The 27,534-nt window shown below is 38.0% G+C and overlaps 2 protein-coding genes across 12 annotated transcripts in view; one reads left to right on the top strand and one right to left on the bottom strand.

The window, feature by feature from the left end:
- Positions 1-5,199: 5,199 nt before the first annotated feature.
- On the top strand, positions 5,200-15,022 carry LOC137192303 (CD276 antigen-like). Of its 5 annotated transcripts, none has more exons than XM_067602885.1 (7): positions 5,200-5,776; positions 8,855-8,914; positions 9,209-9,252; positions 11,191-11,541; positions 11,646-11,936; positions 12,473-12,562; positions 13,708-15,022. In XM_067602885.1, exons 3-7 carry the CDS (start codon positions 9,216-9,218, stop codon positions 13,812-13,814), a joined length of 876 nt encoding a protein of 291 aa, XP_067458986.1. In that variant the 5' UTR covers positions 5,200-5,776; positions 8,855-8,914; positions 9,209-9,215; the 3' UTR covers positions 13,815-15,022. The 5 variants fall into 5 exon arrangements, with proteins under 5 accessions (XP_067458986.1, XP_067458989.1, XP_067458987.1 ...); XM_067602886.1 differs by lacking the exon at positions 5,200-5,776 and adding an exon at positions 5,789-6,114; XM_067602888.1 differs by lacking the exon at positions 8,855-8,914.
- A 992-nt stretch (positions 15,023-16,014) lies between these two features.
- The window catches only part of LOC137192299 (CD276 antigen-like), a 30,957-nt gene continuing 19,437 nt past the window's right edge, over positions 16,015-27,534 (bottom strand). For all 7 annotated transcript variants that reach the window (XM_067602871.1, XM_067602870.1, XM_067602872.1 and 4 more), the window contains 4 exons: positions 24,873-25,223; positions 24,478-24,768; positions 23,825-23,932; positions 16,015-19,984 (listed from right to left, as the gene is read on the bottom strand). In XM_067602871.1, the coding sequence (XP_067458972.1) occupies positions 19,692-19,984; positions 23,825-23,932; positions 24,478-24,768; positions 24,873-25,223 (1,043 nt within the window). In that variant the 3' untranslated portion in view covers positions 16,015-19,691. The remainder of the gene's footprint in view (positions 19,985-23,824; positions 23,933-24,477; positions 24,769-24,872; positions 25,224-27,534) is intronic.

Below are 27,534 nucleotides of genomic sequence, written 5' to 3'. Positions count from 1 at the left end.
CAGTTCAGCCTCTGTCTGAAACAGGCCGTTTTAGCTCCTGTCTCTTTAAGGCTCCCTTAACGGCTGACTTCTGGCCACCTGAGAAGCTGTTTCAATGATATAAAACAAACTATGATAGTGGGATTTCACCACCTTTTCTCATTCTTTACTCAGTATGTCAAATTCTGAAATATAATCACACATGTTTGAGCCAAAATCTGATCCAAAATATGAGAGAGTGGACAATGTGAACAACACATGGAAAAACCTTAACAACCAAGGCTATGGAACGGGCTGACGACGGACAAGTCGCTTCTGCCACAGACAGGGAACACGAGAAAGATAGGGCTGCCAGTGGCTGCAAGCGTGAGAGACGCAGCAGTTCAGCGACACACACGCACTGCTGAGGTTCACGCATCCAGTGTGTCCCAGGCGTAACTGGTGCTTTTATAGCAACGTTTATTAATATGCACAGTCCTTGTTAAAGGATAAGGCTGCAATTTTCTATATTTTTCTTATTGTCAATAAATCCCATGTGCAGATTCAAACCAACAATGAACTAATCTACTAACATGTATTGTGTGTGTATCAAAGCCTGATATCTTATCCCTCTGTGTTGTAGACCTCCGTTATTGTCCAACAGCTATTAAAAATATGTCAATGACCCACATGGTGTTCCTTCACCACAAAGATTACAGTCACCTTAGTTTGTTGTGCTACATATCACAACCCCCTGACTTTATACTAAAATTATTTACATTGCACAATGTAGAATGAAGTAAAGAGGTTGTGATATGTAGCACAACAAGCTAGCAAAGCTGTAAACAGAACCGCATTCCTGCACATGCTCAAACAAACTAACGTGACCAAACTCTTCATAATGAATGAACATGTCACCCAGTGCAGCGGTGTGACTCACTGATGTGTTTTTAATAGTTTTTGGACAACAATGGAGGTCTACAGCACAGAGGAATAAGATATATCAGGCTTTGATACACACACAATACTTGTTAGTAGATGAATTTATTGTTGGTTTGGTTCTGCACATTAGATTTGTTGATAATAACAAATTATAGAAAATTGCAGCCTTATCCTGGACAAAGGTTTCCTTTGTCCATTATTTCCTTGTTTCCTTCTACCTCCCAAGAGATGTTTGCATCGATGGCGGCATGTCGGTATCAATATAATTATCTCGTCACGGTGTGTCTGTCACTCAGTATTTTTACTTTCATTTTAAAGTTTCTATCTGTGTGACGACATATTGTAAAAATATCTGAATGGAGTTAAACATGTTCTTACAAGCTTGAGTGAGACATGTGATAAACTGCAGGCTTGATGCAAAGTAGTGACGTCTCTGTGTGCAACAGGTAACACAACAAGATGATCTTTGTTTGCATGAATAGCACAACAGTTTTAATACCAAAGAGCAAACAGTGTTTCTGGTTAAGTTTTTCATCTTCACCAAATGAAACGTACAAAACAAAACATCCATGTCTGAGTCAAGAGTATAAACATGAGCTGAAATACAAAATGTCTTCAAATTTACACCCTATTACACCACTGTTTTCAGGAATAAAAGGTTCACACATACAGTATTATATAGAGTACAGTGTGTATTGGTATGTACCACAGCTGCAACAACCCGTTTATTGATTAATTACTAGAAAATTAATCTGCAAAAGTTTTAAATTGATTAATCGTTTAAGCCATTTTTAATAAAAAATGCAGAATCTTCTCTTGTTCCATCTTCTCTAATGTGAGCATGTAGCTGCATGTGAGCGGCTTTACTGTCTTTTACATGGTAGTAAATAGAAAATCTTTGCTTTCTGAGCTGTTGGTCGAAATAAAACAGATATTTGAAGACGTCGTCTTGGACTCAAGGAAATTTTTTGTATTTTCTGACATTTTATAGATAAAGTGATTTATCGACTAATCAACAAATTTATATGCAGATTAACTGATGATGAAAATAATCATTAGTTGCAGCCCTAGTATGTACAACCCCGACTAGATGCTACATGTTCGTAGCAGGGAAAACTGGGGCCCATGCAGGAAAACAGCCAGTATATGTGATAGACCCTTCATCTGGATAAGGGAAAAACTCCCCAAAAAACCCTTTAATGGGGGGAAAAAATTGAAGAAACCTCAGGAAGAGCAACAGAGGAAGATCCCTCTTCCATGACAGACAGACATGCAAAAAGATGATGTGTGTACTTGATGTTGTATGACTTTTTGCCTTGGATTTTGCCTCTCAGGCCACATGCTCCATGCATCCTGACAGGAAGAGAGCTGAAGACTATTTTGAGGGATTAAAAATTGCTCCTCTGCCCTGAAGTGGGTTGGACTGCCTGGGTGCAGGACTGGAAAATGGATATAATAAAAGGAACTATTTTCATGTTATTTTCGTTGTAAAATGAGTTGAGCAAGACATGTAAAAGAGAACAGAGACTGCAAGGCAGCACTGATTCTGCCCTTTTGTCCTGACTGCACAACAAACACTTCCACATTTGTGTCGGTAATCTCCCAGCAAGGACGTCTGGCAGTTTACGTCCTATAGTTTCTTTTTCAAGGCCGCGCTCTGTGAAGAGCCCTGGTCTTCATGAGAGAGGGTGTGTGGGTGTCCTCGAGGCTTGTTTTGCTCCCAACACAACAACCAACCTGAAAATCCTCTCACACACCCAGTGTGACTATTTGTCTTTGACTTTTATTTGATTCTGGCGGAGATACAGTAGGAATGATAAACACTGGTCCAGTAGGTTTGTGTTTGTGTTTTTCATCCTCCATGAAAAACCAGTCAGGCAGAACAAAGTGGTGCCTTTATTTTGGTTTTCCTGTTCACTTGTAACACTCTCTTTTACATTTTGCTTGAGGCACTAGATTTTCATCATATCTACACATGCTGAATGAACATGTTATCCCAGCTGATGCTTTTGATAAGGTAATATTCACTCTGGGTGTGTGTGTGTGTGTGTGTGTGTGATTTGTGTGTGTTTGCATCCTGCTTGCCATGAAGAACCTCCAAGCTGGAAAAATCCAATGGAAATTATATGGTTGTTTTGCCTTTTTTTTAAATTTTTTTTTACACATAATCAGTCTTTTATTTAAGTATGCACTGACTGATTTTTTTTGTCAACTTGTTTGCAGCAGAAACAAGAAGTGAACAAACCACTGACACATTGTCAGCTTTTAATTTCATATGTTGAAATGGTTCATTTCCACATCCAGCAGTTACAGAGCAACATTATCATTCATGTGGAGTCGTGTTTCTGTCCACCTGGTGAATGTAAGTCCAATATTTACTCTCTTCTAGCTCTGTTTTTACTCTCTACCAACTCCTGAGGGAAATATCTGGCTCTTTAGCTGCTAAATGCTCCACTATGTTCACCAGCTAGTCTACAGCTAACTGTGTCTGTTTGCTGTTTGGTGCTGAGCAGGTAGTGTACAGTGGCTTTTTAAAACTTTTTCTCCTGCATCATTTTCAGCAGTAAGGCTCTCAGTCAGTTAATCTCTGTGTTTGGGGTCTTTAACAGCTCCAGATCAAACATAAGTCTTCAATTTATCATCCTCAGAGTCATGGTGCACTAGAGTCATTTCACCAGCATTTGAAATTTTTGATTTGCACTTATTGTACTGAGCTAAAAGCTGAGTGGGAGGAGGGGCTGCCTTGGCTTTTATTGTCAGCTAGAGAGGTTTTACAAGAAAGCACCAGGTTCAGACCCAATGATCTTGTGTTTGAGTACACAGTGCATAGCTTTTGGCCATTGTACAGGATCAAAAATCTGTCAAAATCTGTCATAGAGTTACTGAAACCATATCATGTTCAAGTTTCTCGCACGACTGAAGCATCATTAACAGTAACAACAGAATAATATGACTTCCTGTAAATAAAATAGGGAAGTAAAACTACTGCAAATTCCCTTCAGGCCAATGAGGTCACAGTGTCTTTTGGACTTTTTCTCTAATCTTTGATTTTTGCTGAAATATTGGATCATTTGAACATTTATTGAAATGAAAGCATGTGAGAAGTTTAGAGGGAAAAATCACTATTTGGTGGAGCTGTTAACAACTCATAGACATGTGAAATGTGACCCCGACTACACACTGCTTTTTGTAAGACGTCAAAAGCCAAAAAGGTTGGAAACCACTGGTTTCATCTTTAACAATGTGTTGTATTTTAAAAGCTTGTTATATTATCCATTGTGTCAAATCTTCATCTGAAAAGTAACTAAAGCTGTCAAATAAATGTAGTGGAGTAGAAAGTACAATATTTCCCTCTGAAATGTAGAAAGTAGCATCACATGGAAATACTCAAGTAAAAGTACTTCAAACTGTACTTAAGTACAGTACTTGAGTAAATGTACTAAGTTACTTTCCTCCATTGAAAATGACATGAGAAAAGTCACACAAAAAACTGAGGAGGATCATGTTACTGAATCTAAATATTCATCAGTTCTTTAATAACAATGGAAGATTACAGAGATTTATGAAAGTTATGTTTGTATGGTTGTGACAGTTGGTTCAAGTATTTTACATGTGGGTATTTTACACATGCTTTCTAGAAGAGCAGTTTAACCCATTTAGACAAACAAGCCTAACTCAGTGAACTGACATTTGAATTCTGTGTGACAACCTGCAAGTGATTGGGAAAAATGTTATGAATGTAAAATCAATGTTGCCAGACAGCGATAATTCATATCACATAGTATGATCTTCCTGTCTTGCCGCTGCTCCCTTTGTACATTTAGCTGAGGGAGACTTATCAGTCTCAACTGAGACAACTCCCTCTAGTCTGCTGCAGCACCTTCGGCCTTTATTTACCTTCAGAGTGAGTTTACTGCCTGTATCCCAGACTGGATCCTGCTGCCTGCTATACCTCACTTCACTGAGACAATAAAATTGACCTTGACCTCGTGATACCTCGTCAACAAACACAAACCGAGAGAACAGATCAGTGTTTTGTTAAATTCACTATGAGAGAGCCAGAGGCAGCCGGCCACCTGGAGCAGCAGATGTGCATGTATGTATGAATGACGGACAAAATCTTAGAGGATACATGACATCTCCTGTATCATCACTTTCAGCTCCTGCCTTCCACATACCATACATCAGTTAATGAACGGACATGACGATATTGCTTTGAATCTCATGTACCTGGCGCTTCTTAAATTGGTCTTGAGTTAATTTAAATTATATATATTATATATATATATTTAATATTTCAAATCATTTTACACAGTTCAGAGTGTAAAATGTATTTTACTAACATATCTGATGTTGACTGTCATGCAAGCTGAAGACAAAAACAACAAAAGTGGACAATAAAGTTGTTTTGATTTTGATTTTTGTACTGTAACTATTAATATCAGTTTACAGGACTGTCAGGACTCAGAATGGCTGATAGAGCAGCATTCAACTTCTTGTGCATGTTGTAATAACTCACAATTTTTACACATTGTGCAAGAACAAAAATTCTGATAAATTAATTCATTATATTGCCCAGATCTAGTACCCTATTGTAAAGTGTTACTATGTTTTAAAGTCACATTACATGACAGAATTGATCTGATAATGAAAGCTCTTATTCAGAGTAAATTGCAGAAAGCATTCAAGTGTGTGTATGTATGTGTGCGTGCCTCTGCATGACCTGATTTGTGAGTTACACCCAATTGGTTGGCAAAAAGGAAGGAGGAGCCACTGGGCTGCTGCAAGTAGTTTCACTATCTCTCACTTTTTTTTAACAGCAGAGGTGAACTTGCCAAGTGGAGGAAAAGCTGCTCGAGTGTGTGAAGTATTTCTGGTAAGTGTCGTCTCATTTCTTAAAAGTTGCACTTTCATAATGATGATGTTATGAGCTTAATCCATAAATGGTCCAAGCTGGAAAAATCCAATGGAAATTATATGGTTGTTTTGCCTTTTTTTTTTTTTTTTTTTTTACACATAATCAGTCTTTTATTTAAGTATGCACTGACTGATTTTTTTTGTCAACTTGTTTGCAGCAGAAACAAGAAGTGAACAAACCACTGACACATTGTCAGCTTTTAATTTCATATGTTGAAATGGTTCATTTCCACATCCAGCAGTTACAGAGCAACATTATCATTCATGTGGAGTCGTGTTTCTGTCCACCTGGTGAATGTAAGTCCAATATTTACTCTCTTCTAGCTCTGTTTTTACTCTCTACCAACTCCTGAGGGAAATATCTGGCTCTTTAGCTGCTAAATGCTCCACTATGTTCACCAGCTAGTCTACAGCTAACTGTGTCTGTTTGCTGTTTGGTGCTGAGCAGGTAGTGTACAGCGGCTTTTTAAAACTTTTTCTCCTACACCATTTTTTTCGGCTATGTTTAAAAATGGGCATTTCCACATACATAAAGACCTGTCACATCTGCCAATTGACAGAAAAACCAAATCATGCTTTTACACCCGCGCTGTTGCAACCCATTCCAGCAGTAAATCAGCCATTTGAACACGTCATAATTGACTGTGTTGGTCCGCTGCCTCGTTCAAAGTCTGGCTGTAGCTACTTCCTAACGGTAACGTGTCACTCGACTAGATATCCAGCTGCATATCCTCTGTGTGCAATGTCTGCCAGATCAGCAGTAAGGCTGAGTTAATCTCTGTGTTTGGGGTCTTTAACAGCTCCAGATCAAACATAAGTCTTCAATTTATCATCCTCAGAGTCATGGGGCACTAGAGTCATTTCACCAGCATTTGAAATTTTTGATTTGCACTTATTGTACTGAGCTAAAAGCTGAGTGGGAGGAGGGGCTGCCTTGGCTTTTATTGTCAGCTAGAGAGGTTTTACAAGAAAGCACCAGGTTCAGACCCAATGATCTTGTGTTTGAGTACACAGTGCATAGCTTTTGGCCATTGTACAGGATCAAAAATCTGTCAAAATCTGTCATAGAGTTACTGAAACCACATCATGTTCAAGTTTCTCACACGACTGAAGCATCATTAACAGTAACAACAGAATAATATGACTTCCTGTAAATAGGGAAGTAAAACTACTGTAAATTCCCTTCAGGCCAATGAGGACACAGTGTCTTTTGGACTTTTTCTCTAATCTTTGATTTTTGCTGAAATATTGGATCATTTGAACATTTATTGAAATGAAAGCATGTGAGAAGTTTAGAGGGAAAAATCACTATTTGGTGGAGCTGTTAACAACTCATAGACATGTGAAATGTGACCCCGACTACACACTGCTTTTTGTAAGACGTCAAAAGACAAAAAAGGTTGGAAACCACTGGTTTCATCTTTAACAATGTGTTGTATTTTAAAAGCTTGTTATATTATCCATTGTGTCAAATCTTCATTTGAAAAGTAACTAAAGCTGTCAGATAAATGTAGTGGAGTAGAAAGTACAATATTTCCCTCTGAAATGTAGAAAGTAGCATCACATGGAAATACTCAAGTAAAAGTACTTCAAACTGTACTTAAGTACAGTACTTGAGTAAATGTATTAAGGTACTTTCCTCCATTGAAAATGACATGAGAAAAGTCACACAAAAAACTGAGAAGGATCATGTTACTGAATCTAAATATTCATCAGTTCTTTAATAACAATGGCAGATTACAGAGATTTATGAAAGTTATGTTTGTATGGTTGTGACAGTTGGTTCAAGTATTTTACATGTGGGTATTTTACACATGCTTTCTAGAAGAGCAGTTTAACCCATTTAGACAAACAAGCCTAACTCAGTGAACTGACATTTGAATTCTGTGTGACAACCTGCAAGTGATTGGGAAAAATGTTATGAATGTAAAAGCAATGTTGCCAGACAGCGATAATTCATATCACATAGTATGATCTTCCTGTCTTGCCGCTGCTCCCTTTGTACATTTAGCTGAGGGAGACTTATCAGTCTCAACTGAGACAACTCCCTCTAGTCTGCTGCAGCACCTTCGGCCTTTATTTACCTTCAGAGTGAGTTTACTGCCTGTATCCCAGACTGGATCCTGCTGCCTGCCATACCTCACGTCACTGAGACAATAAAATTGACCTTGACCTCGTGATACCTCGTCAACAAACACAAACCGAGAGAACAGATCAGTGTTTTGTTAAATTCACTATGAGAGAGCCAGAGGCAGCCGGCCACCTGGAGCAGCAGATGTGCATGTTTGTATGAATGACAGACAAAATCTTAGAGGATACATGACATCTCCTGTATCATCACTTTCAGCTCCTGCCTTCCACATACCATACATCAGTTAATGAACGGACATGATGATATTGCTTTGAATCTCATGTACCTGGCGCTTCTTAAATTGGTCTTGAGTTAATTTAAATTATATATATTATATATATATATATATATATATTTAATATTTCAAATCATTTTACACAGTTCAGAGTGTAAAATGTCTTTTACTAACATATGATGTGATGTATCTGATGTTGACTGTCATGCAAGCTGAAGACAAAAACAACAAAAGTGGACAATAAAGTTGTTTTGATTTTGATTTTTGTACTGTAACTATTAATATCAGTTTACAGGACTGTCAGGACTCAGAATGGCTGATAGAGCAGCATTCAACTTCTTGTGCATGTTGTAATAACTCACAATTTTTACACATTGTGCAAGAACAAAAATTCTGATAAATTAATTCATTATATTGCCCGGATCTAGTACCCTATTGTAAAGTGTTACTATGTTTTAAAGTCACATTACATGACAGAATTGATCTTATAATGAAAGCTCTTATTCAGAGTAAATTGCAGAAAGCATTCAAGTGTGTGTGTGTGTATGTATGTGTGCGCGCCTCTGCATGACCTGAATTGTTGGAGTTACCCCCAATTGGTTGGCAAAAAGGAAGGAGGAGCCACTGGGCTGCTGCAAGTAGTTTCACTATCTCTCACTTTTTTTTAACAGCAGAGGTGAACTTGCCAAGTGGAGGAACAGCTGCTCGTGTGTGCGTGTGAAGTATTTCTAGTAAGTGTTGTCTCATTTCTTGAAAGTTGCACTTTCATAATGAACTTGAATGAATTGGGATTAATAAGTGACAACACTGAAGGAAACAGCTGGAATGAAGTATCTTAAATTCTTCACTCAGAAGAATTTTCATGTTTTGAAATAAGTATGATCTTGTCTCTTTTTGCATATTATGTGTCAAAAAACATTTAGTCTGACTGATAATAAAACTTAATGAATATATGAAGTAATGAAACTGGTAATGTGTTTTTGTCACAATATGACACCAAAAGATCTTTTATCTTTGTTTTCCAGTACAGACATGTCTTCTTCAAGCCTCGTGATTTTACTTCTGTGTGGTAAGTTCACTCACTGAATCATTTGAAAGCACAGCATAAAAGGGAAGTGGTAGTTTTACCACTACTTAACTTACCAAATGATGTGTCAAGACAGTGATCATTTGTATAGAGGCAGAGGTCAGTGTCATGGAGACTCAGACAACACAGGTCATCCACAACAAGAATTCCTTCAATCAATTCAATTGCTTTTTCTTTAAATTTAGCATTTTTGAAACTCTCAGCCTTCTCTTACTAAACGAACAATTTCTGGCGCTAGGGGTCTCTCAATCAAAACAATAACAAAAGAAGGCGTTTGATGATGTCATTAAATAGTATGGGATCATGGGAATTGTTGTCTTTGCCATTGCTGTCATTGCAATCAGCTTCTCCTGGTTTGGATTCCTTCAGTGTGTACCGTTCAGGATGTAACATGTAACAGTCTCTATGGGAAAAATGATTAGGAGGGGAACCCAAAATAGCTCCTCCCACTTCGCAACTCTATAACAGCAATCATGTTTTTAGTCTCCAGAGAGTAGTTCAGTGTAAGGCAGACACCACTGAGCATGTGCAGGAACACAGTTACATTTACAGAGATTCGCTAGCTTGCTGTGCTACATATTACAACCTCTTGACTTTACACTGAAGCTCTTTGAGAAATTAAAGTGTCTGGGTCTGATTGATATGACGAGTATGAATATATGTCGACACAAAGAAATGACGAGATGTGATGGATTCATAGAAGTACATTTGTATTCAGAAGAGGAAATACAACAGAGACGTTCTGAGAGCAGAGACTGAAGGCAACAGCCCGCACTAACGTTAGCTTGGTCTTAATTGTAAGCACTGATGTAACTTTGAGCTTAAAACTTGGATTCTTTGCTGCCTCCAGTCATCAACAGCAGTACACAGGATCCAAAGGAAAAAAGTGGAATTTCTGTTGCGTATGAAATCATGTGGTCTGGATATATCCACAACCAAGTACAGAGGACTTTTTTTTCTAACACTAACTTACTAACATACAAGCTATAGAGACATGGAAAAGTATTAGTTGTTTACAATACGAACCACACATGCTCAGTGGCGTCTGCCTTACACAGAACTACTCTCCAGGACTGAAAAAGTGATCAATTATCAGTCTTAGGAGCCATTTCTAAATGCTGTCTAGTGAAAACATTATTTATCCACATTTGGTGATTTTACATTTTTCAGATAAACATGATGGTCAAAGGATAGATTCACATTTTTTCAAGTATGTCTAAAAACAATAGTCAGGTGCTGTTATGCTCAGCTCAGCTGGAGACCGAAACATGTAAAAAGACACTGAGACCTCTGAGTTACCAAGAAAACAACAAGCTTTATTTTGAAAATAATAAACTGTACTCAAAAGTGCAAAATAAAGCAAACAAATGGGACGGAGATCCCAGACAAAAGGAACAAAAGATGGGGAAGCTACTGAGCTAGCCATGCAATGGGCCGTGGCACCCAGCGCATCCCCCTAAACTATCAAAAGGAAAATATCATCTAAACTTAACCAAAACAAAACTCGATGACTGGACTACTGATGATCTCCAACCCAAACTAAAATAACAAAACTCAACTGCCAATGATAATACATAGAGCTCCAGCTGGTAGGAACCAAGTGTCCTGTCCAGAGGGAGGGGGGTGGGGTGGGGCTGTTTACCTGGCACTAAGATACTAAGAGAGAAATACAGAGGACATTTTTTTTGTTTCCAAATTAACACAAAAAGCATCAAATCTAAAACAAATTTAAAAAATAAGGGATGCATGCCTGCACAAGTTTAATTAGCAGGACACCCTTGCTGTACAGTATGACATCTGGAGAAAGAATTCTCTTGAAATTTAGTCTCTTATGTGCATGTTTCCGTATGTTTTTAGCTCTCAGATTTTCATTGTTTTGATGAATCAGGATGACATCATTTCTCTTGTTTTCTTTTCTAGCACCCATCATGGGTCAGATACCTGTCCCTCTCAGTGCCACTGTCGGAGGGTCCGTCCTGATTCCTTGTTCACTACCACTGAATTCAACAAGCATCAAATGGTTTTACTGGCAACAGGAGCAATCTAACAACATTTTGTTCCACTGGCACATCAGTGAGAAAACACAGACAACAGCCTCTGAATACAGGAACAGGTGTCAAGGCTTCAATACTGAGTTTAGTTCTGGAAATATTTCTATTAGACTAAACAATGTTAGTGTTGGAGATGACCAGAAAACATTCTCGGCCTGTGTTGGTTTTGATTCTACTAAAGGGCTTAAACGTCAGTGCAAATCCTCTTTGCAGGTCTCAGGTATGGAATAGTAGTTTCTTGCTTTCAAACCAAAATCTATACACATCAAAATACTATAAATATCTCTAGTGTGTAAACCATCATGCTTTCTAACACACCCACAGCTGCCTACCAAGATCTTGTCCTGACCATTAACAACACATTAAACAGTGCAACCTGTACGGCACATGGAGGATACCCTGAACCTGAAATGAAATGGACTGGTCAAAACAAATTCAGCGGTGAACAACTGAAACTGAAGGATGCTCAGACGTCCCATCAGCAGCATCCAACCAAGAAAACCTTCTCTGTCACAAGCACCGTCAGTGTCAAAGAGCTGCAGTCTGTAACCTGCCTCGTGTATAACCCTCGCTCCAAACAGCAGATTGAGAAAACCACAGTGATTGATGCTCCTGGTGAGTGATACAGATACAGATAAATAAAGATAATAAGATGCTTCCCTGATGGTATTGCATTATGGATAAGAATCTAAACATCTAAAGTGCCCAAAACTTTTGCACAGTACTGTAATTCTAGTAAATACAATTCACCATTAATAAACTATAATGAAACTTACTTTAAATAAACTATAAGCAGTTTCAGTTGTTTGATTTCTGTATTACATAAGTAACTGAAGATTTGGGCAGCTTGTGGAATATTCAGTTGTGGTAATACATAGCAAGCAATTAGTACATCCATCTATCTATCTATCTATCTATCTATCTATCTATCTATCTATCTATCTATCTAATTAACATCAACATGATGTAAATGAGTCAGATTTAGCCAAAAGGCAAATTTTTAACTGCAGTCCTTGGACAGGTTGATGTTAAACATTAAAAGAAACAAACAAGACAAACAAAAGCCAGATATTGACGTGTTCAAAGATGTGTTTATATTATTGCAACATGTTAAAATAATTTGTTACTCTGTTATGTCTCCTAATTTACAGGTGAGGAGCTGCTGAGTGCAATAGGTGTATCAATTGGAGTTGTTGCTGCCATATTATTGTTATTATTTGTGTGTTTTCTCTACAGAAGACGTGAGTAACTGTTTTTATTTATTCTCTATTGTGATTGTTATTTGCTATCTTTTTGTTGCTGGATATAAAGATATCATCAACTTGTGAAAAACCATGAACTCAAATACCACACAGACACCTTGTGTACAAAACAGTTTATGTGCAGATGTACCCACCTTCTGATTCTATCCACAAGAATATCCTATATTCATACTGTCAGTGGTATTGAGCAAAAACATACAACAGTTTGATATAACAAAACAATCAAAGATGAGTGGTCCACTAAATAGCTTCTTCTGAGCTTTCAACCACATCTCACATCAGCTAACTGAGTCTGCTCAGGTGTCTTTAAGTGACTGGTCATACATGTGTACAGCCGAGGTGTTTTCTATCTGTGCAGCCGAGGGGCCACCGATGGACTTTTTCTCACTGACAGTCCCGGTGCTTCCTCTGCAGGCTCCACTTCACTCAAGCTGCCCATCAGACCAGCTGCTTCTTCCCACTTTAACCTGAATAACAAACCGGGGCTCAGTGCTCCGGTTGGATCCACATGGAGAACTGGGGCTAGTGTTAGCTGGGAGGAGCGGAGCGTTAGCCGCTGCATGGCTGGAGGGAAGCACAGCCAGCTAGCCTCTGCTAGCCTCCCAGCTAACGTTAGCCTTGGCTCTCTATGTGGATCGAACCGGAGCACTGAGACCCAGTTTGTCATTCACGTTAAAGTGGGAGGAAGCACCGGGACCGTCAGGGTAAAACAGTCTGTGGAGGGAAGCACCATCAGGGGCGGAGGAGAAGGCAACAAATCCGCCTCTCATAATCGGCAGAAATGGCTGCTGCCGATATTTCATTTTAAAGCTTTTATCGGCCGATACCAATGATGTGCCGATAATATCGTGCATCCCTATTCATAAAAGTATCAAAGTGGTTTAAAAATCAATTAAAACAGAAATTAAATCTGTATCTTATATGGTAGTGTACAAAGAATAGAATAAATAGTGTAGGTAACATCCATACGACACACACACACACACACAAAACGAAACAAGTCTCTCTTCCTGTGTGAGTGGTTCACATTAACATTGACATCATTTAGAGAGGTGTAAAACATCAATAGATCCTCAACTATTTTGTTGTGCCCTCATGACTGAAACATTTACCTTTAATTCCAGGTAAAACAATTGAACTGGAGGCCTTACCAAGTAGTAAACCAAGAAGACTCAGCAGCCGAGGAAGAGAGAATTGCTCCTGTTTCTTCTTCCAACTCATCAGAAGGTGATGTTTCTGAGGGCAACGTTTATTAGACAATCAAGCTTTGTCTTGCCATTTCTCTCTGAGGCGGGATGCTGCTGTAGACGATGCTTCCAATGAGGACACCACTGCTGCTGCTGCTGTTACTGCTGATACAGAAGAGAAAACAAACGTATTAAGTGACAGCAACGAAGATTCAGATGAAACAAAATCCACAGAAAGACAAATGAATCAGATCTGGGATCAGAGCTGGTGCAGGCAGGGAGGCAACAACAGAAGTTAAAGGACTATGGCAGGAAACTGCTAACACCCACAGTATGTGCAAAGATTTTCCTTCATACATCAGAGTGGAGAGAAGTTTAAACAGATGTGTGTTGTGCTTTTGTCACACTCCATGTAACACATGAACTATCCCTCCCTGCATAAAGTGGACCTATTATGCATTTCCTTATTTTCAGATATATATATATATGTATGATGTCACAGTGTTGGATGTTGGATGTTGTTGATGTTCAAATAATGAGGTAAACGTATGTATAAATTATCCCTGTGAGCAAAAAGCGCTGACTTTAGACTGCTCTGAACGCTTATCTTAAATTTTTCTACTTTCAAGAAATGTTGATTTTAATTTAATTTCAAAGAGTATAGATGCACAAGAGACGAAACCATCACATTCATTCAAATTCATCACATCTTATGCTCCCAAAATCGATGAATTTCACATCCAAATCAGAAGTGCAGTAAAAAAAAAAAAATTAAAAATAAGTCATCAGTAAAATTACAGTTACAGTATACGAGTGATAACATCATAGTAGAAATACCACTGAAGTTCCACCACTTACAATACCTGATTTAATACCATGGTAAAACCAGAAGTCCCATTCAGGACACACTCCTTTATTTGAAAACTTTTCATAAACATGAACAATTGATCAGAAACTTTGTGTATTTCTTTATGTAAGCATACAGGCTGCATTAGAATAAAAGTTATAAATTAAATACTGGCCTGTGGCCTTCAACTAGAAAGCAAAACAGCCTAATAAACATTTCAAATCAGAGGAACTGTATGAAATATGATGCTGTAACAACAAATACAGCTGTGTGATTATGTGCTCTCGTTTTGGTTTGCAATCTTGTAGGTATGACTGAAACTTTAAGTGTTTCAGCATTTAAACAGACACACTCTGGCTATATTAGAATAATAACTGAGTTATAAAATGGGGTGTTGATACTACTGATAACTAAAAATGGTGGTATTGATTTGGTATCTATTTATCTCTGAGATCTATGTATTGATTTTTGTGACATCCCTAATTTTATCTACTTTGTAATAAGGTTATCAAGTTCTTTAGAAGAATGGTTCCCAAACTGGGATCTGAAGACCACCAGGGGTCCTTGAGAGGGCTGCAGGGGTTCCCAGCAAAAGCACAAATAGATTAATTTCACCTTTATTACACTAACTTCCAGGTAATATGTCTTCTTAGTCCTGTAAGGCCTACAGTTGCAAAGTTACAACAATCAATTCTAGCAAACCTAAAAAAAATCTGTAAATGTTTTTTTTAAGACCACATTTACATAGTTAATCGGTCCTATTGTTTATCCTTGCAATGCTATTGGATAGTAAATGTGTTTATAGGTCCAATGTTGCAATATCACATTTCCCTAAAAACTTACTAAAACATTAAAAAAAAAAAGAAAACCCTTTAATTTCTGGATCAGAGGCCTCCTACAACAACATCCGGAAGGTGAAAACAGGGTTAGATGGGATTCTTTTGGACAAAATGCTCTCAAACACTGGTCGGTGGTCTATTGTGCATCTATTTTGAGTCCTTGACATGAACAAGTTTGAGATTGCCTGGTTTCTCAAAATCTCAAGAATGCTGGATTTTTCTAGCTTCCATTTATGTCCATTGCTCAGTTTTTGCTTCTCTGGGAAGTGGGGCAAAAAGTTATGTTGTTATGTTATTTTATTTTATGTTATGTTATGTTATGTTATGTTATGTTATGTTATATTATGTTTTTTTATGTCTTTCTATTTAGGACACTCAGAATTTGTAAATCTGAACCCATGATTTGAAAGTTTTTGTTGTTAATAACTGAAATTCTGAATGAATGTTATATAAATCATTGCTTTGATTTTTTAATAAATAAATATTAGTATCCATATTTATAATATTTTTTCTTTTTTCAACACAGGCCATTTCAGCAGAGGCATTAAATAAATGACCATAGAATAGAAAGAATTTTGTTTTACTTTTGTACGGCACATTGTAGGTGGGATGTTTTACTGACATAATGAATGAAGGTCTTGATAATAAGGTAGTCGCCTTTGGTCCAAAATGGCGGAGATGTAGCTGCGGACTGATGTTGCAATGGAACGACCAATTAGCTTTCACTTCTCATCAATCAAGATTTCCCTCTTTGCCGACCCATGAGAATGTCTCCCAGAGCAACCAACAATGTCTTCTCAAACACAAACACACCAGCAAGTGCACATGAAGTGTAGTGAAGGAGATCTGGCCATGACCTCTATCATGAGTCCTAGTTTTTTGAAATTACTTTCTTCTAGTTTTCCTATTTTTGTATTTTGAAAAAAAACATGTTAAATTGAAATCAAGTTGTAAATAAATAACTATTTTTTTGCTTTATACACCTGGTGTTCTCGAGTCTCACTGCTTGGTCCCTGACAACATCACTGAAGAGGAAGACCAGTATGCAACCACATGTGCCCTTCACAATCCATTTGTTCCTGCTCACATCCTTATCCTTGCAGCAGTGTCATCTGTATGTACTTATTTATTTTCAGTGTATCTATATATCTACACTTTGTGAAATATCCTTATTTTGAATTTGTGTTGTATGACCAGTGATTGGCAAACAAAGCCTTGTGTAACTTTAAAGGTTTTTTCCCTCCTGTGGTGTGCAGAGAGAAAGATTTTAAGTTTCAGGGCATTTTAGTGCAAACAGTGACATCTGGTGTTTTGCTGAATGTACATCAACAACCTATACATGTATATACACTCCAGTCTGAGGTCAAAGTTTATATTTTCAATTCCATGTGTTCAGTTTTAGTCTGAAGGCTGCATATTGCTCATCTTGATCTACAGATGTTGTATAGATGTAAATGTATACATTATTGAGTCAATATGCGACAATAAAATAATGCATAATTTGTTGAAGGTCAAATTAAAATTCATTGAAGATCCCTTCCAGGCATGTTTTCACATATATATGGAATCTCAGTTTTATGTAACAATTCTGCTGTTTTTGTGTTACCAGGGAGATCAACTGCATCAAAACAAACGCACCTAATATCTCCCTGAGCCGTATCAGCTTTCCCAGCTTGCAATCATAAGTACTGATGATTAAGCCAACAGTTTAATTATTCTAAAACCAATATTTCTCCCACGCTAATATTCATCATAACATTATTTTATCATATAACCTTTGTTTCCTATTTGGAGTTTTGTTAATAAATTTGCATTTAAATGAGAATTGTTTCATTGCATGAAATTTTGTACAGATATCAAAGATGTCCAGAGACTTTGTTAATAATTTGACTTTCCTCCAGCGCAGAGGCGTCATGCCCCGCAAATATTTGAGATTGGATGACTTGAAAATTGTTAAATATCATTTTCACAATAAAGATTTCAAGGTTTTTATTGTCATTCCAACAGATTGTTCATGTAAAGGAACAAAATTAACATTACTCAGGTTCCAGTGCAATAAACAATACACATAAAATTGTACAAAGTAAGCAAATGAATGTGCAGAGTAAGCAAATATGGGTTTTTTTTATGTATATTAACTAAAGTTTCTTTCCTGTGTGTTTTTATTCGTATTGGAGCTCGTAGAGCCGCTCAGCTGTGGCTGGAAGTCGTGTAGAACCATTACAGCAGTGTGAGGTTTGAATAACCAATCTCAGCTCACGCCATAAAACTTGAATGAACTGGTAAATTACTTCAGAATTTCCCTATTTAAAATGACTTAAGCATCAGTTAACTAAAACCTACATGTAATTAACATCAGTGTTAGCTTGTTGTCCTTTGCTATTAGCAGCTAAATTTGTCAATTGTCATCTGCAGCACTGAAATGTGTCCAACAAAACAAGAGCTGAATAGTTGTCAGTAAAAACAGCAGCTACATGTTTGTGAGCTTTCTTTACGTAACGTTAAAGTCCCTTTCACTCAAAAATGTGTTTCTTCGTCATCCTACAGCTGGATGTTTGAGCTTCACTGTGCAGATGATGTATGTGCAGAGTTTGACACTAAAAGACTGTTTTCACATTCATCCGCTGGAGGAGGAAAGTTTCTCTGAGCTCATTGAAAATCTACTTTTAAGGGGTGGGTCTATGGGCATGATATGTGACATCACAACTAGTTTGGAGCAAACATCAACATTGGCACAGAAAGAAGTAGAACAAGAAAAACATTTAAAGGAAAACATTCAAGAATACATAAAGACATAACGCACATACAAACAGAGAAAGCATACAGCAACCACCCAGAGCACACACTTCAAGTTATCGAATGTTATGGAAAAAACATTGTAAAAAAGTGGGTTTTTAAATTTTGTTTAAAACAGTGAACAGACTCAGCTGATCTAATGGGAGAAGGGAGATGAATCCAGTTTGGGTGCCAGGGCAGCAAAAGCACAGTCGCCTTTGGTTTTTAGTTTGGCATGTGATATGGTCAACAGTTTTTGGTTGGCTGACCTAAGTGACCACTCGGTAGAGTGGAAGGGCTTAGTAGCTCAGAAGTGTAGACCAGCGCTAAAACGTGTAGGGCCTTTATAAGTGATTAAAAGAATCTTAAAATGGACCCTGAACTTCACTGGCAGCCAATGCAGTGAAGCTGAAATAAGAGCAATGTGAGCTCTACGGCCAGTCCTAGTTAATAGCTTAGCTGCTGCATTTAGTACGAGCTGAAGACGTGCCAGAACAACAGTCTCCAGTCTTTAGCCATGTCTGTCAGAATCAGAAAGTCCAATGGGATGTGATCAGATCACTCAGGATAAAGGTAAAAGATCTAGCATTGAATAGAGCAGATTAAGCTGGAGTGATGAATTGCACAGACTGTTTATGATTGTAGGTAATATGGATCAAGTTACTACCGTTGGCTGTAGTGAGCAGGGAGGCATTTCTTGGGCCTAAAGTTTGTGATGAGGGGAATCAGTGAGACCGGGGTAATAGATGGGCTACTGTCAGGAGTCTGAACCGCAGGCAAGTATTTAACATTCCTCTTTGGTATAGCTTTAAGATTTACACAGTATGTGGCATTTACAATGACGGGAATATCACCAGTCCAGTTTGGGTGAAGACCATCATGCCTGAAAAGCGTAGTAGTGAAATTGTCAACGATAGGAATTCCCAGTGATCTGCAGTAGCCTTTTAGCCAGATGTGAAGATTGAGTACACAGCTGAACTTTACGTCTCCCCAGCAAGGAGAAGACATAGCACCGGAGATGACACATTGAGCCCTTGAGTCCAAGAGAGTGTTGATGAGGCTCATAAAGTCCTTTTTCAGTTTTTCTGACTGTTGTGTTTTGATGTCTTTGGAGCCAACATGAAGAATGACAGTTGAGGCTGAAGGGTATTGTTCTAAAAGTGAAGGGAGCTTCACTTTAATGTCCAGATGTTGTAGATAGTTATACCATATAGTTGGGTTGTTAGATCATAAACATATTATAATAATGTAAAAAATAATGTCAAAGTGAAAATGTCTCAAATGTCTCAACAACTATGGGATGGATTAGCACCTTATTGGTATCATCTTGGTCCAGTTGTTTAATCTGTACTTGATTTCCACTGACAGCCGAAACAAACTGAACCAGAGAAATGTACCAGAGTTAGTTTGAACTGCACTAAACAGGTTAAAGTACAAAAAATCTGCTCCATTCATACTGCTTATTTGTCTTTGTCACTTTCTGTGGTTTTTGTTTCATCTGCCTCTTTCTTGTGGTCGTCTGTTTCCTCAGAAGCAGAAGAGTCTTCATTGGTCACATTTGCTGCGGCACCATCCCTCCTCACTGACGGACGGTAAAGTGCAGACTGATGCCCTGGTAGCAAACCGACCATCTCAGGTTCACTTCCATCAGCACTTTCAACACTTCTACTCTGCATGTTGGAAGCATTTCCTCCAGCTGAGCCTCCACTTGCTGATGATGGGTTTGCTGTTGGAAGACAGTTTGATGTTCTTCCTGGAATTAAAGGCAACTATTTTAGTCATGACAATACAAAAAAGGGTGACAGGGCAGTGGTGGTGTTGGACATTTTGTCTTATATTTAGCCATGTTAGGAGCATGGCTTTACGAAGCATAATGTCTGTCAGTGGGTTGGTGTGTCGGTTCACCACTTTCATCCTGACTGAAATATCTCAAAAACTATTTTCTACAGACATCAACGGTGTCCAGAGGATGAATCCTTCTGACTTCGGTAATACTTTAACTTTCCCTCTAGTGCCACCATAAAGTTGACATTTGTGGTTTTAAGTAAAATATCTCAACAAATGTTGGAAGGACTGCCATGACATTTGGTACAGACATTAATGTTCTGCTCTGGTTGAATTGTAATAACTTCCTGTGACTTTCAGGGCAAAGTATTCATTTGTCCAATACTTTGGTTTATGACCAAATATCTGCAAAACTAATGACATTCGCATCTCAGCTGTTTTTTCTATTTAGTGCATGTATGTATAATAAGAACTGGATACGGTGCTGCCACTCAGGCTTGCTGGCAATTTTGCCCAGTGGCCACTCACAGTACTGTAGCAAAAAAAAACCCCTTGGGGCCCAAAAAGCATCTTCTCCATAGACCGCCATTATAAAAGAGACGTCTGTAAAACTATTGACAGGACACGTTGAACTGCAAAGAAGGTCAATTATGACTCTTTCTATTATAAATGTTTGACCCATGAAGGTTTTATGTTTGTAAAACTTTCCTCGAACCTAAAAGAGAAACTCGCTTAAAAAAAAAAAAACTCCCTAACCAGGAAAAAATGGAAGAAACCACCAACGTTTTAAACAAATGGCATCCTGTCACATCTCAAGTGCAACAGAGCACATCCTCAAAAATAACTGAGATGAATCAACACTGAAAGCTCAGGGTAAGATAGTGGACCTCTGAGCTCCAATTGTTATATAGGACTGGTATAATTTGTTATATATAATTTTCCTCAATTCCACTGCTGCATTTGCCACTATGGATATAGGATATCCTTCTGGATAGGCTCAGAAAGTGGGTATAACTACTTTATGCCGGTAGCTTGCTCAATTCCTGTCTTGATAGGTAACAGGAAAAGAATGGTGAATCTGCTAAGAAACAGGAAGCACTCAACCAGTTCTGCAAAAATATCAAATTTAGCATCCTTTTCTCATCAGCTACAACTTGTCCCAAAAAACTGGTTAGATAATATTTTTAACACATCAAATTTAGCTTTATTAAATGTTAGGTGTTTGTCAGGAAAAATATTTTTAATCAATGATTTTATCATCAAGCAAAACCTTGACTTTATGTTTTTAACTGAAACTTGGTTAGACCAAGATAACACTGCAGCTGTTCTTATCGAGACAACCTCTCCCAACTTCAGTTTTATGAGTGAAGCTAGAGTGCATAAGAAAGGAGGTGGAGTTGCCATTTTGTTTAATGATTCCCTCCAATGCAAACAGATGTCTTATGGAAACTTTGATTCTTTTGAATATGTGGCTCTTCAGCTGAATTCCTCTTCTCGAGCTGTATTTCTAAATATCTACAGGCCACCTAAATACTGTGCTACCTTTTTTGATGACTTTGCTGAACTGCTGTCTATAATCTCTATTGACTCTGTGTAGTTATTGTTGGTGATTTTAACATCCATGTTGACAACCCCCAGAACAGCAGCACTAAACAACCGTGTTATGTTCTTGATAACCATGAAGTGACTCAGCATGTGACGGAGCCCAGGCACAACAAGGGCCACACTCTGAACTTAATCATCTCTAAGGGTCCGAATTTGCCCCCTTCTTCACTGACAAAATTCAGAAAATTAGACAAGCTGTCAGTGCCTCCATATCAGGTGCAGGATAAGTGTTGTCCCTGTGTCCACTTAAAATCAATTTGAGTAGTATGACACAGTTCCATCCGATCAACCACAAAAACCTGGAGGACATTATACAACATCTGAAATCCTCCTCTTGCTGCCTTGATATTCTGCCTACAGGCTTTTCCCAAACTGTTTCAAACTGCATGGCCTCAGATCTTCTACAGATTGTCAACACATCTCTTCTCTCAGGTGTCTTCCCACAGGCCCTGAAAACTGCCGTCATCAAGCCACTCTTAAGAAAGAATAATCTAGACACTTCACTAATGAGCAACTATGGGCCCATATCAAACCTCCCATATTCAAGTACAATCATTGAAAAAGCTGTTTTTCAACAGCTGAACAACTTTGTGGCACTAAACAATGCCACGTCTTCCAGTCAGGATTTCAACCACAACACAGCACTGAGACTGCTCTTATTAAGGTCTTCAGTGACATACACTTAAACACTGACAGTGGCAGAATTTCAGTATTTGTATGACTGGATCTCAGTGCCGCATTTGACACAGTCGACCACAACATATCACTAGACAGACTGGAAAACTGGGTGGGACTTTCTGGCACAGAACTGAACTAGTTTGAATCCTACTTAAAGGACAGGGAGTACTGTGTCTCTAGGTAATTACACATCTGAGCAGACAAAAATGACACGCGGAGTTCCCCAAGGCTCCATTCTGGGGCCTCTTCTGTTCAACATCTACTTGCTCTCACCAGCTCAGATTATGGAAAGCAACAAAACATGTTAACACAGTTATGCAGACGACACACAAATGCACAAAACCATATCACCAGGGGACTATGGTCCAATACAAGCACTGAGTAAGTGCATTGAACAAATCAATGATTGGATTTGCCAGAATTTTCTTCAATTAAACAAAGACAAAACTGAAGTAATTGTTTTTGGAGCCTAGGAAGAACAATTAAAACTCAGCGCTCAGCTTCGATCGATAATGTTAAAAACTACAAACCAAGCCAGAAATCTCGGTGTAGTCATGGACTCAGACCCAAATTTCAACAGCCAAATTAAGACAATTACAAAGTCAGCCTACTATCACCTAAAGAATATATCAAGAATTAAAGGACTTATGTCTCAGCAGGATTTGGAAAAACTGGTCCATGTATTTATCTTCAGCAGACTTGACTACTGTAGTGCTGTCTTCACAGGTCTCCCTAAAAAAAATCGATCAGACAGCTGCAGCTGATTCAGACGCTGCTGCTTGAGTCCTCACTAAGACCAAGAAAGAGGATCATATAACTCCAGTTCTCAGATCTTTACACTGGCTTCCTGTCTGTCAAAGAATTGATTTTAAAATACTGCAGTTGGTTTATAAAGTACTGAATGGTTTAGGGCCAAAATACATTTCTGATCTGCTGCTACATTATGGACCATCCAGACCTCTCAGGTCGTCTGGGACAGGTCTGCTTTCTGTCCCCACAGTAACAACTAAACATAGAGAAGCAGCGTTCAGTTTTTATACTCCACATATCTGGAACAAACTCCCAGAAAACTGCAGGCCTGATGCAACTCTCAGTTCTTTTAAATAGTTGAATACTTTTCTGTTTGCCTTTTATTAAACCAAATTTGAGGGTTTAGTATCGTACACTGCACTGTAACTTTTATTCTCTTGTTTTATCTGTCTTATTCTTTTTTAGTGTCTTTTTATTTCCAAATGTAAGACTTTTTAATTGTGTTTAAATGTCTTTTTACTTGTGTTGCTTTTATATTCTGTCTTGATGCCTTTTATGTTCTATGTAAAGCACTTTGAATTGTCTTGTTGTTGAAATATGCTATACAAATAAACTTGCCTTGCCTTATGGTTTCAGCCTAATTGTGTCTTTCCATATCAGGTCACAAGGTGTGTGATATTTGAGTTCATGCATTTTCACTAGTTGATGATATCTGTCCAGCAACAAAAAATTAGCAAATAACAATCGCAATAGAGAATAAATTAAAGTTACTCACGTCTTCTGTAGAGAATCAAACACACAAATAATAATAATAACAATAATATGGCAGCAACGCTTCCAATTGATACACTTATTGTAGAATGATCCCTCAGCAGCTCCTCATCTGTAAATTAGGAGACATAACAGAGTAAGAAATTATTTTAACATGTTGCAATAATATAAACACATCTTTGAACACGTCAATATCTGCTTTTTGTTTGTCTTCCTTGTTTCTTTTAATGTTTAACATCAACCTGTCCAGGGACTGCAGTTAAAAATTCGCCTTTTGGCTAAATCTGACTCATTTACATCATGTTGATGTTAATTAATGTGTGATGCCCCTTATAAATAAATGAATTAATAAAAAATTAAATGTACCATGTAGTACCAAACTAAATATTCCACAAGCTGCCCAAATCTTCAGTCACTTATGGAATACAGAAATCTAGAAACTGAAACCGCTTATAGTTTATTTAAAGTAAGTTTCATTATCATTTATTAATGATGAATTGTGTTTACTAGAATTACAGAACTGAGCAAAAGTTTTAGGAACTTTAGATTCTTATCCATAATGCAATACCACCAGGGAAGCATCTGATCAGTCCCAAATTTATTCTGCAGTATGACAATGAAGTTTTTTTTATTCATTAATTTATCTGTATCACTCACCAGGAGCATCAATCACTGCAGTGTTCTCAATCTGCTGGTTGGAGCGAGGGTTATACACGAGGCAGGTTACAGACTGCAGCTCTTTGACACTGACGGTGCTTGTGACAGAGAAGGTTTTCTTGGTTGGATGCTGCTGATGGGACGTCTGAGCGTCCTTCAGTTTCAGTTGTTCACCGCTGGATTTATTTTGACCAGTCCATTTCACTTCAGGTTCAGGGTATCCTCCATGTGCCGTACAGGTTGCACTGTTTAATGTGCTGTTAATGGTCAGGTTAAGATCTTGGTAGGCAGCTGTGTGTGTGTCAGAAAGCATGATGGTTTACACACTAGAGATATTTATATTATTTTGATGTGTATAGATTTTGGTTTGAAAGCAAGAAACTACTATTCCATACCTGAGACCTGCAAAGAGGATTTGCACTGACGTTCAAGCCTTTTAGTAGAATCAAAACCAACAAAGGCCCAGAATGTTTTCTGGTCATCTCCAACACTAACATTGTTAAGTCTAATAGAAATATTTCCAGAACTAAACTCAGTATTCGAGACTTGACACCTGTTCCTGTAATCCTTAGCAATATCCTCTGTTATCTTGCTGGTGTGCCAGTGGAATAAAATGTTGTTAGATTGCTCCTCCTGCCAGTAAAACCATGTGATGCCCTTTGAATTCACTGGTAGTGAACAAGGAATCAGGACGGACCCTCCAACAGTGGCATTTAGAGGGACAGGTATCTGACCCATGATGGGTGCTAGATAAGAAAAGATTGAGATACAGTAAGAGTTGTCAGTAAGAGGAGAAATGATGTCATCCTGACTAATCAAAACAGTGAGAAACTAAAAGGTAAAAACACATTGAAACATGCACATAAGAGGCTAAATTTCAAGAGAATCCTTTCTTCAGATGTCATACTGTACAGGAAGGGTGTTTAGCTCCTTAATTTTTTTAGATTTGATGTTTTCTGTGTTAATTTGGAAAGAAAAAAAGTTAAGTGCCAGGTAAATACTTATACGACTTATTCATCATTACAAGATCCAGAATCCAGCTTCTCACCCCAGCACATCGAACTCTTCTCTATAGAAGCCACCCCAGACAGCAAGTACTCCTACAAAACCTTCAACTTGCTTAAACCCTGGTGCTTTTATAATTTGTAACTTCAACTGGCAGAACTAAGCTGTTGTGGTGTTGATTTGACTTTCTGTTTCTCAGGTAACAGTCATCTCATCTGTCTCTCATACCAACTACAAAATAGTTAACTCTGCATCATGCATTCAAATCATTCACTAGCCATAGCCTTGTGTACCAGTTTCCCCTTTCCCTTGTGTCTTGTTTGTAAAATGTTGTAATGTTTAGTACTTGTTGTACTGTTTGTTATTGTGCTATTATATGTTAATTGTGACCTGCGGAAGGGACTGCGGATGAAAATTAGCTATAAGCTAACTCTGGTACAGTGCGTCAAATGGTAACATTTATGTTTAACACTCTACATGGTCCCAATAAATAAGACAAATGAATAATTAATAATACAAAGTATGTAACTAAAAATGAACTTGTTGGTCTTTTCTTGTGTTTGCATCTCAGTCACTTAACCTTAAACGACCTATACCCTTGCAAAATCATGATTAAGATCAATAACAACCATCATTCTAATTGACATCTCTTGTGTAATTCATAATTCCCCCATAAAATCATAAAACTATTTGTGTGCACAAATTCCTACAGCAAGGTGCCATACCACTGGTCCGACAGCCCACTATTTCGAAACTCCAATAGTTAAAAATGTCCCAATGATTTGCTTGATTTGATTTATTGAACAGGACAGTGTGCAGTATTAAGCACAAATGATACTGGTACTGCACCAGAGTTAGCTTGAAGCTAATTTGCATCTGTGGTCCATTACAATCAAAACATACAACAGCACAACAACAAACAGTACAAAGCAAACAAACAAAACAAAACAAAACAAAAAACACAAAGAACACACCATACAAAATACAAAGCTACACATACACCCACAATGTCAATTAAAAATTAATAATGTAAACTAGGCTCAGTGGTCACACAGCTCTATTCATTGGACTGAAAGCTCATAGTCCAACAGCCCGTTATCCCGAAAACAAAAGCCCACTGCTCCAAAAATAAACTGTGATGACCCCTGTTGTCATCTGGGAGTTTGTATGAACTCTGATTGGTGTCTCTTTCCTGAAGGTGACTAATTACCTTGACTCAGTGCACCTGAGCCTGGTACACTGACCTTCCTTAAGCCACGGCTACAGTCTCTCTTAGACTCTCGGACTCTCGGCTGCCATGTTGCTGCAGCTCTTTGTCCTCTCTCCCTGCAGGCGCCGGTTTGTTTTGCTTTCATGCACTTTACAGCATTCACACACCTGCATTCTTCACTCATGCATCACATACTCTAATGATACCACTGATTTCCACACCATATACTCTAAATATTTAGCGAATTTGTTTAGTTTGATTTAATAAATTATCTTTTGTTGAACACTGACATGGTGTGTTAACCTTTTGTTGTAGCCACTTGAGCCAGGTCACAACAACAAAACAATTTAACAATTTCATAAAATCACATTATAAAAATTGCACAGATGTGCTGAGTTGACTGGAGGTGTTTCAGAATGTCTAACAGTAACGTTACACATCTTACTTTAGTTTATTTAACTTAGTTCACAGAAGAGCTGTTAAAGTTAAATATCAACCGAAATGAGAAATCTTTCTTTGGGAGTCATACAAAGTCATACCTTATGATTTACATGTTGTGTTATATTAAATTGAACAATATGTTAATAGTCTGGAAAGCAGTTAAGCCGGGAGTCACTGAACTCCAACCCCAGATTGTGTATTTTAAGAGCAATGGGTCGTCAGACTAATGGGCTTTCAGTCCAATGCAACATTTTTCGGACTATTGGGGTTTCAGAATAATGGGCCTTCATCCCGATTGGCAGTCCCCTATTTGCAGTCCCCATTTATATATCTCATTGGCTGCAGAGGTCGGGGTGGATGGAAGATATCCACTAGATTCAGCAAACTCAATTATATTATAT

Source organism: Thunnus thynnus, chromosome 11, assembly GCF_963924715.1.
Source record: "Thunnus thynnus chromosome 11, fThuThy2.1, whole genome shotgun sequence".
Classification (NCBI taxonomy): Eukaryota; Metazoa; Chordata; class Actinopteri; order Scombriformes; family Scombridae; genus Thunnus; species Thunnus thynnus.
The sequence above is the reverse complement of the archived record's forward strand: the minus strand, read 5'-3'. Positions and strand labels throughout refer to the sequence as shown.